The sequence below is a fragment of the Eleutherodactylus coqui genome, unplaced genomic scaffold (assembly GCF_035609145.1).
Source record: "Eleutherodactylus coqui strain aEleCoq1 unplaced genomic scaffold, aEleCoq1.hap1 HAP1_SCAFFOLD_113, whole genome shotgun sequence".
Lineage (NCBI taxonomy): Eukaryota > Metazoa > Chordata > Amphibia > Anura > Eleutherodactylidae > Eleutherodactylus > Eleutherodactylus coqui.
The window spans coordinates 331,297-341,880 of NW_027102155.1; the positions used below are offsets into that span (position 1 = coordinate 331,297).

The window sequence follows — 10,584 nt, forward strand, 5'->3', positions numbered from 1 at the left end:
GGCCGTGTTCACATGGTTGGACCTCCTGTAACTAGTGCTGCATAGAGTATATACAAGATTACTACTTGTACCCATTAGTCCGTGTTCACATGGTTGGACCTCCTGTAACTAGTGCTGCATGGAGTATATACAAGATTACTACTTGTACCCATTAGGCCGTGTTCACATGGTTGGACCTCCTGTAACTAGTGCTGCATGGAGTATATACAAGATTACTACTTGTACCCATTAGTCCGTGTTCACATGGTTGGACCGCCTGTAACTAGTGCTGCATAGAGTATATACAAGATTACTACTTGTACCAATTAGTCCGTGTTCACATGGTTGGACCTCCTGTAACTAGTGCTGCATAGAGTATATATAAGATTACTACTTGTACCCATTAGTCCGTGTTCACATGGTTGGACCTCCTGTAACTAGTGCTGCATAGAGTATATACAAGATTACTACTTGTACCCATTAGGCTGTGTTCACATGGTTGGACCTCCTGTAACTAGTGCTGCATGGAGTATATACAAGATTACTACTTGTACCCATTAGTCCGTGTTCACATGGTTGGACCTCCTGTAACTAGTGCTGCATGGAGTATATACAAGATTACTACTTGTACCCATTAGGCTGTGTTCACATGGTTGGACCTTCTGTAACTAGTGCTGCATGGAGTATATACAAGATTACTACTTGTACCCATTAGGCTGTGTTCACATGGTTGGACCTTCTGTAACTAGTGCTGCATAGAGTATATACAAGATTACTACTTGTACCCATTCGGCCGTGTTCACATGGTTGGACCTCCTGTAACTAGTGCTGCATAGAGTATATACAAGATTACTACTTGTACCCATTAGGCCGTGTTCACATGGTTGGACCTCCTGTAACTAGTGCTGCATAGAGTATATACAAGATTACTACTTGTACCCATTAGGCTGTGTTCACATGGTTGGACCTCCTGTAACTAGTGCTGCATAGAGTATATACAGACTGGGAACACTCACAATCCTTTACCCGCTCACTTATCTACTAAATAACCAATACTTACAACTTCTTGTTTCTGCCAATTGTGGGGTAGGCCACAGCTTTTATTTATTAACGAATATCAAAAAACTTTATTGAAAACTTTATAGAACAAACCGTCCATGCTGTCCGTATGCTAAAACTTTAAAGTCCATAAACAGTCCACTGAGGACGTTTGTAAGCCCCGTTCCTTCGGCTTGCAAACCCTCCTCTACTTCCTCACAGCATGGACAAAAAATCCGGGCCAAAAACAGCTGTGACAACTTCCAACGATAGTCCTTCATAACCATCCCACCTCTCCCCTATCCCTCCAGGGCGGGTGGGCGGGTGTCTCTTCTCCAGTCTTCTCCCGTCTCTTCCTGTCTCACGACTGAGCTCCTTCCGCTCCCCCCCACCCTTTCTCTTCCTGTCTAAACTCCACCCCCCTTTTGCTCGCTCTACTTAACCCCTGCTGTACCTGTTCCCAGTCATGTGCCGCATCCTTAGTTAGCTCGCGGCATTCAAGACTGGGAACACTCACAATCCTTTACCCGCTCACTTATCTACTAAATAACCAATACTTACAACTTCTTGTTTCTGCCAATTGTGGGGTAGGCCACAGCTTTTATTTATTAACGAATATCAAAAAACTTTATTGAAAACTTTATAGAACAAACCGTCCATGCTGTCCGTATGCTAAAACTTTAAAGTCCATAAACAGTCCACTGAGGACGTTTGTAAGCCCCGTTCCTTCGGCTTGCAAACCCTCCTCTACTTCCTCACAGCATGGACAAAAAATCCGGGCCACACGGGATGTGCCGCGTTACTACGGCTCATTCCGTCCCCACCCCACCAACCCGAGCTAAAGCTTTCTCGACCCCATCCTGCAAGCCGGATAGGAACGTATCCAACCCTACCTCATTGAGGTGAACACCGTCCCTCCTCAATGCCCCCTTTTCCTTCTCTTCCAGCTCCCAATGGCGCACCGCCACCCCTCCGATAGAGTGAACAAACTGCGACATCCGCATGTTGATCAGCCTCCTGGCTCTGTCCACCGCTTCCAGGCTCCTTGCTCCATTCCAGAGCCTCCTCGCGACAATGTCAGACCACACGATGATGCATCCATTAAAACATTCCCGAAAACGCAGTAAGTCCTGTTTCATGATGACCAGCAGGTCTCGTGTCTTTGCTTTCCCGAGATCATTCCCCCCGGCGTGAACCACCAACACCACTTTCCGGGGGGTACTTCTGGCTATGTCCACCACAAGCTTCCACATGTCGGGCCATCTTAGCCCCCGGACTCCGTGCCAGGTTACGGATGTTCCGGGTAGGCCTAGCTCCGATCCCAACGGGCGTACTGCTGCCCTCCTTTGTGCCCAGTGAATATAGGAATGCCCGACTATGTGTACCTTCCACGGTTCTGCTGCTGCAAATAAAAAACAAGAAAAAACAAAACAAGGGCAACCAACTTGAAGGACACTGCCTCACATTTAAAGAAAAACGAGGGGCCTTTTGACCCTAACTTAAATCTCGCACCGCCAGATCGGGTCGCACATAAGACTTATATGCCTGGGACTTCCATCTCCCAAGCCGTTTTACCCCGTCTTCGTTCATTCCACCCGCATCTGCCGACGTGGCCGCACCGATTCTGAAGGAGTGGGTTCCGAATTCCTTCGGATCGAGGCCCACAGACCTCAAAGCCGATTTTAACCCCGCCGTTACCTGAAACCTGGTGAGGGGGAGGCCGGATGCGTGAACCAAAAACTGCTCCCCCGCCGGCCTTGTTGCCATGTAACTGGCTACCGTATCTACTGGGCACCAAACGGCGCCTAGCCGCGAGATCGGCACCCACTCACCTCTACCGAAAACGTCGGTTTTTGATTTTTTAATCCTGACCCGTATCCCGTCGTCTACCGTTACCACATCGTCAAACATAAGACCTCCCGGCATAAACTTGCTCTTCGGGACTAACTCGCCGATCCTGAGCGCCGCAAAAAATGCCAGCAAGAACGCCGTCCTAAACAGTAAAACCTCGTACCCGTTGGAGCACGTGACCTCCAAAGTGTCCAATAACTTGCACAACAACCGGTAAGTAATCGGGCGGCGGGCATCCGAGCCGGCCTTTTCTTTCTTCCACCCGCGCACTATCTGGCGAAAAACGAACTCTTTTGTCACGTCTCTGAACCCGTGCAACTTTAGCAAAAAGGCGACGCCCGCAAGATGCTTTTTCGCCGCATCCACCGACGCCCGTCCCGCCCGTAGGGACGCTAACATATCCAGGGTAGCTGACCGGGCCCTCTCGCCCCCAGCTACCCTGCCATCCGTACAACACAACCATTTTTTCCACACCGCATTATAGTTTTTCCAGGTTCCCACTGTCACGGATGACTCGACAAGCTTCAGCAGCTCTGTTCTGCCAGATCCCACAAGAAAAGCGGGCAGCGTACTCCCAACGCATCCGCCTGAGGGTGCCGCTCTCTGAACCGCTCCATCTGCGAACGAGAGAGCGCGTCAGCTGCCACATTTTTATATCCCGGCACATGCTTTGACCGTAAATATATATTACGCTGTAAACATCTCAAGACCACATGTCTCACGAGTGCCAACACCGGTGGGGAAGATGAAGACTGCCGATTAATAATGTGCACCACCGCAGCATTATCAGACCAAAAACACACTTTGTGATCTTGTAACTCCTCACCCCATAGTTCCACAGCCACCACCAACGGGAAAAACTCCAATAAAGTAATGTTTTGATTCCACCGCTTAGTTATCCAGGATACTGGCCATGGTTCCCTGCACCAGTGGTTCCGGAAAATAACCCCAAATCCGGTAGACCCTGCAGCGTCCGCGGACAGGCTAAGACCTGTACCCGACCACTCTTCCTTAGGGCACACCACGTGCCCATTGAACGCTTCCAAGAAGATTTTCCATGTGTGTAAATCCCCTCGAATCCCGGGCGTGACTCTAATAAAATGATGCGGCTCCTTTACACCCACCGTCGCTAGCGACAGCCTCCGTGAAAAAACGCGACCCATGGGTATCACTTTGCACGCAAAGTTCAATAAACCCAAGAGGACCTGTATTTGGCGCAGCGTAACTTTTTTACACCGTACGACATCGTTAACCGTCTGCCGGAGGCGGGCAATTTTTTCGATCGGTAATCTAAAAACCATTTCCTCGGTGTCGATCTCGATTCCTAGGAACGTTAACCTTGTCACCGGGCCCATGGTCTTTTCCTCAGACAACGGGACCCCCGCCTCCTGCATCAATGACCGAAATGTGCTTAACAAAAACTCGCAGGTGCCCGATGCCTCCGTACCGACAAACAGAAAATCGTCAAGGTAGTGCGTCACCGATGTGATGCCCGTTTCGAACCTGAGCATCCATTCCAGGAATGAACTGAAAAGCTCGAAGTAATAGCACGAAATCGAGCAGCCCATCGGCAGACACATATCATAAAAGAACTGATTATCTACCTTGCAACCCAACAAGTGGAAACACTCAGGGTGAATTGGAAGTAGCCGAAAAGCCGACTCAATGTCGGCTTTCGCTAACTGTGCCCGCTTACCCGCTGCTCTGACCAAAGCGACCGCCTGATCAAATGACGCATAAACCACCGATGCTTGTTCCTTTGTAATGCCATCATTTACCGACTCCCCTTTTGGGAAGGATAGATGATGGATCAATCGGAACTTGCCCGCCTCTTTCTTAGGGACTAGCCCCAACGGTGAGACCCGCAAGTTCGCGAACGGTGGTTCGTCGAAGGGGCCCGCCATGCGGCCCGCCGACACCTCTTTGTTGACCTTTTCTCTTACCAATACTATATTATCCAGGGCCGACTTTAAATTTGCGCACAAGGTGGAAGAAGGTTGAAATGAAAAGGGGATTAAAAAACCGTCGGTAAAACCTTGCCTAAGGATTCTTGCTTCCTCCCTCCTGTGGTATCTGTCGAGCCACTGGAAGAGGTACTTGCTTTTCACCGGGGTTCGGTGCTCCACTGGCACCGCCCCCGGTGACTGGCAGTCTCTGTTTTTTGAAGCAGCGCACCGCGGAGTGTTGTCCTCCGCAGACCGAACATTCGTGCCTAAACTTGCACGTCGCGAAAAACCGACAGTGGCCCTCATTATAGAGCCAGCATGACCCGTTTTGCCGCGGAGAGGCCGCAGGGGGCTGTTGCCCGCCCCCCGCGGCCCCCCCTTGAAAGGTAGGTTTTTGCGGGCGTTGGGCTAAAATGAGTTGCAACCATACATCGGTCGCTTTTGTCGCCCAACTCACGGCCGTACCCGACACGCGCCGACGAAAGTCCTCGTCGTAGCGCCACCACGCGGTGCCTCCGTGCAACTTATATGCACTGAAAATGGTGTTAAGATAGACCAACATCTCGGGACCTTTCTTAGGGTACTGTTGGCATGTAACGTACGCCAAAACCGTAAACGCTTGAACCCAATTACAGAAAGTCTTAGCGACCTTCGATTTTTTATCCACACGATCCGACACCCTCTCTTTATCCACCGTCACATGGTCCGGAGACAACAGAGACCAAATGTCCACATAAACACCTTTCCGGATCTTATCGAGAAGATCATCCGACACACCGACCCCCAAGGGGGCAACCCCGCAGAACAACGAGTCTGCGTATCTCAACCCTTCCATCGGGTCCACTTCACCTCCGGCTGTTAAGCCACCCTCCTGCCCCACGGGTGGGCCCGCGCCCCCCGGGGATCCACAGGACACCGATAAAACCTCTTTTTTATCCATTTTACTCAAAACCGATTTTAATACTAAAACCAAATCGTTTTTCTCCGCCACCTTGGCGGGATCCATTACATTTTTCCAAGCATTTAAACATTCTGACTCACCGGCACGACCGTCCTCCGGCATCGCCAAGGGCGAGGTCCCTGCCGTCCTTCTCCCAGGGCTCCTGCCTCTGCTGCTCGATGGCTGCCGCGAACTCACATGCGGAGCGTCGTTTGTCGCATATCCTCCCGTTATCATAAGGTGGCCCCGCTCTGGCCGTCCCGGGGGTGTATCCCGCCTCCTGTGGCGTATGTTGTGCCTGTTTGTTGAAGGTGTTGGCGGAGGTTCCGCATGGCGGTAAGTATCCTGGTGGTGCCGCACACCTGGACTCCTGGATCCGTCGCCCAGAGACTCTCCGCTCGGCCTCCTTATGCTCTCGCTTGCTTGCGCTCCTACTCTCGCAAGCTCATTCTCACGCCTTTGCTGATACCTTGCCCTCCTAGCTCTCTCGCGTTGCCTACGCTTGGCACCCAAACCTTGCCTGTTGCCGCTTGCGCGACTGGCGTAGCCCTGTGAGGAATCCCCCCCACCTGACGATGTTGCCACCACGAAACGTGGGTTGACATAACAAAGTCTCTGTGAGCTAGGGGGCGCTATCGCTTGCTGCTGTGGAAGGTGATATCTGTGAGCCGCGCGACCGCTATGCTCACGGGTCTGGGTGCTGACTATGTACCCGGTGCCAGCGGGCGGGATGTAATTTACATACCGGCTATGTCGTTGCTCATGTATAGGGTGACTCGCATAAGACCCGGCCGATGGACCCTCCGGGACAAGGGAAACAAATGGGATCCCCGCTTCTCCTATAATCTCCCCACTTTCCCTAACTCCTTGAGCGCTCCCTGCCCTGGTGGCTGCACTGCCGGTAGAGCTGGTGGCCGGGCTGTATCCCCTATCCCTCCCCCCCCCAGGGTTATACTTCCCGGGTAATGGATTTAAGTGCCTGGCCACCTGGCCCTCTGAGGACGCTCCTCCCCCCCTCCTCCCCGGTACCTGGCGCTGCTGCCTTGCTCTGCCGCCATCTTGCCTGCCTTCCCGCCATGCGTCTGCACGTGGCACGTGCCTCCCTTGCTGCTCCATGCTGCCGGTGTCTCCTGCTGCCGTGCGCCCGACTGCGCGCTGGCTCCTGGACCCGGAGCCCCTGCTTGATGCTGCCGGTGCCCCTCTGCTGTTTTGCGGACTGCCGCCCGGCTGTTCCCGCTGCTCCTCCGCGGTCGCTCCAACCGCCGCGCGATTCGAATTTCGCGCCTCCGCCCTCGTGGCGCGTCCCGCGCCCTGCAACATCTCTCCGCTGCGGCCGCTCCTGCGGCCGACCCTCTTGGCGGCGGGGCTCGGACTGAGCCTCGCAGGGGGGTTCCGTCTTCTCTTCGGGCGGCCTCGCCCGGCATCCCCCAGCTGTTCCGCTCCCTCGGCAGCCGCCGGTAACGCTGCTGCCGGCCCGACTGGCCTTCCGGACTCCGACCCCGATCTGCAGCTTGCGAGGATCTCCTCCAGCCATTCCGCGCCGTCCGTCTGGATCGCCTCCCGAATCTGGGCTCGCAGCTCCTCCATCATCCGATCTTGGGACTTCTGGATCGCCGGACGCGGTTGCCTTCTCCTCTTCCACGCCGCTTGCAGGTATTTCTTCGCCGCTTCTCCTCTTCTGCTGGATACTCCTTCCCTTTTCCGCACTTCTTCTCCTCTCTTCTGGAAACGCTTTTCGCCCTTTGCAATCTTCTTTCTGCTGCTGTCTCTTCTCCAGTCTTCTCCCGTCTCTTCCTGTCTCACGACTGAGCTCCTTCCGCTCCCCCCCACCCTTTCTCTTCCTGTCTAAACTCCACCCCCCTTTTGCTCGCTCTACTTAACCCCTGCTGTACCTGTTCCCAGTCATGTGCCGCATCCTTAGTTAGCTCGCGGCATTCAAAGATTACTACTTGTACCCATTAGGCCGTGTTCACATGGTTGGACCTCCTGTAACTAGTGCTGCATAGAGTATATACAAGATTACTACTTGTACCCATTAGGCTGTGTTCACATGGTTGGACCTCCTGTAACTAGTGCTGCATGGAGTATATACAGCATTACTACTTGTACCCATTAGGCCGTGTTCACATGGTTGGACCTCCTGTAACTAGTGCTGCATACAGTATATACAAGATTACTACTTGTACCCATTAGGCTGTGTTCACATGGTTGGACCTCCTGTAACTAGTGCTGCATAGAGTATATACAAGATTACTACTTGTACCCATTAGGCCGTGTTCACATGGTTGGACCTCCTGTAACTAGTGCTGCATAGAGTATATACAAGATTACTACTTGTACCCATTAGTCCGTGTTCACATGGTTGGACCTCCTGTAACTAGTGCTGCATGGAGTATATACAAGATTACTACTTGTACCCATTAGGCCGTGTTCACATGGTTGGACCTCCTGTAACTAGTGCTGCATGGAGTATATACAAGATTACTACTTGTACCCATTAGTCCGTGTTCACATGGTTGGACCGCCTGTAACTAGTGCTGCATAGAGTATATACAAGATTACTACTTGTACCCATTAGTCCGTGTTCACATGGTTGGACCTCCTGTAACTAGTGCTGCATAGAGTATATATAAGATTACTACTTGTACCCATTAGTCCGTGTTCACATGGTTGGACCTCCTGTAACTAGTGCTGCATAGAGTATATGCAAGATTACTACTTGTACCCATTAGGCTGTGTTCACATGGTTGGACCTCCTGTAACTAGTGCTGCATGGAGTATATACAAGATTACTACTTGTACCCATTAGTCCGTGTTCACATGGTTGGACCTCCTGTAACTAGTGCTGCATAGAGTATATACAAGATTACTACTTGTACCCATTAGGCTGTGTTCACATGGTTGGACCTCCTGTAACTAGTGCTGCATGGAGTATATACAGCATTACTACTTGTACCCATTAGGCCGTGTTCACATGGTTGGACCTCCTGTAACTAGTGCTGCATACAGTATATACAAGATTACTACTTGTACCCATTAGGCTGTGTTCACATGGTTGGACCTCCTGTAACTAGTGCTGCATAGAGTATATACAAGATTACTACTTGTACCCATTAGGCTGTGTTCACATGGTTGGACCTCCTGTAACTAGTGCTGCATAGAGTATATACAAGATTACTCCGTGTGCACACCTACCGTGTGTACAAGTTGCGCCCGAGTGATTGGGGTTTACCTTGCATCGGACAACACGCAGACACTTGTCCATGTGCTGTCGGACTCACTTGGATATAGCACATAGCCATGCATCAGCGTGATACGGACAGGAATAGAGCATGCGATGAGTTAGCGGTCCTCGTTAATCTGCATAGACCCATAGGCTATAATGGGGTCATGTGCTGCCCGGGATTTAACACAGACAGCACATGGCCCAAAGGCTTCATGGAAAGAAGAGAAGTGACATGTCCCTTGTTGATGTGGATTCCGCAGCGGTGTATCCACATACAGACTGAATGCAAGTAGTTGGTGTGCGTACGTACGGCAGCTCTAATCCAGATCCATGTCAGAGATCTACCGTTAACATGCAGATTTATGCCATGGATTTCTATTGAAGTCCGTGTTGGATATGGCCTGACTACTGGAAGACGGGGAACAAGGGGTCTGGTGGGACAACCGTCATCGGTGGGGGGCATCAGGAGACGTCAGCAGCCGCAGGCACAAACTCTTCAGCTACTTGGTTTATGTAGGTTGAAAACAGACAAATATCCATCAAGTCCAACTTTACTAAGGGATTAAAATCACGCCCGCAAAACGTGACCAATGGTTTCACAAGCCGACATCCACAGAAGATCTGTACTTAGCTCTCCAAGATGTCTGGAACAACCTCCCTGCGGAGCTCTTTCAAAAACTGTATGCAAGCGTTCCTAGAAGAGCTGATGCTGTTGTGAAGGTAAAGGGCGGTCACACCAAATACTGATTTAGATTCCTCTCTTCACTCACTTTGCATTTTGGTTTTTGATGAAACTGAGAACACTTCTTCTATTTCTAAAAGCATTCTCACTTTGCAGCATTTTTCACACCTGCCTACGGTCTCCCTCATACAGACGTGTTTTACCACGACTAGAGCGGCACTTTCAGCATCGCGGTATAGCGCTCCCATTGTTTTCAACTGGACCGCTCAGACAGCCGCTCGATTACAGTGATTTTTAGCGCTGTGATTTTCCAGCAGGGTTTGTTCTATTTTTGAGCGTTTCGCACTCCTCATCAAAACAAAAATAAAATGCTGCAAAGCCCCGCAATATAAATCGTAGCGCTTACCGCAACGCCTGTGTGAGGGATGCCTGAAACTACTGTTGATGTATTTGTTACATTAAGATCAAAATGTTTGAGATTCTGAAACATGAAATGACTTGGAAGTTCTGACAAACACATATATCCCACATACAAAACACGAGGCACAGGGATTACAGAATTAGGGCGCCCACCCACTGGCGATTTTTTTTTCTTTGCGTTTTGCGTTTTTTCTCAAGAGCAATTAGAATTGAATGTACTCCCACCCACTGGCGTTTTGTTTTGCGTTGCGTTGCGTTTTTTAACATAGGAACTGTCAGTTGCATATGTGTCCTTATTTTTCTCCTAATGCACCCATGAAAGTCAATGGAAATTAATGGAAAAGCCGCGAAAACGCCGCGAAAATGCGCGGAAAATGCGGGGAAAACGCGGCGTTCTTCACGCACGAAAATCGCAAACGCCAGTGGGTGGGCGCCCTAAGGCCGCGCTCACACCTGCGTGACGGTCAGTTCACGGTTTCCGTTTTTAGAGGGGAGAAAGAGT

The 10,584-nt window shown here is 50.9% G+C and overlaps 1 protein-coding gene across 1 annotated transcript; it reads right to left on the bottom strand.

Annotated features, from left to right (window-relative positions):
• Nucleotides 1-1,056: 1,056 nt before the first annotated feature.
• LOC136598667 (uncharacterized) lies at nt 1,057-6,662 on the bottom strand. Its single transcript, XM_066588755.1, has 2 exons — nt 5,856-6,662; nt 1,057-3,485 (listed from the first exon to the last, which is right to left on the bottom strand). Exons 1-2 carry the CDS (start codon nt 5,989-5,991, stop codon nt 2,512-2,514), a joined length of 1,110 nt encoding a protein of 369 aa, XP_066444852.1. The 5' UTR covers nt 5,992-6,662; the 3' UTR covers nt 1,057-2,511.
• Nucleotides 6,663-10,584: the final 3,922 nt, after the last annotated feature.

What these genes read in the sequence shown, in the direction of transcription:
- LOC136598667 (XM_066588755.1), bottom strand. Translation starts at nt 5,991, where the DNA reads ATGATAACGGGAGGATATGCGACAAACGACGCTCCGCATGTGAGTTCG. An exon ending in GCCGGAGGACGGTCGTGCCG is followed by an intron (nt 3,486 to 5,855) that starts GTGAGTCAGAAT and finishes TCTCGTTCGCAG; the next exon opens with ATGGAGCGGTTCAGAGAGCG.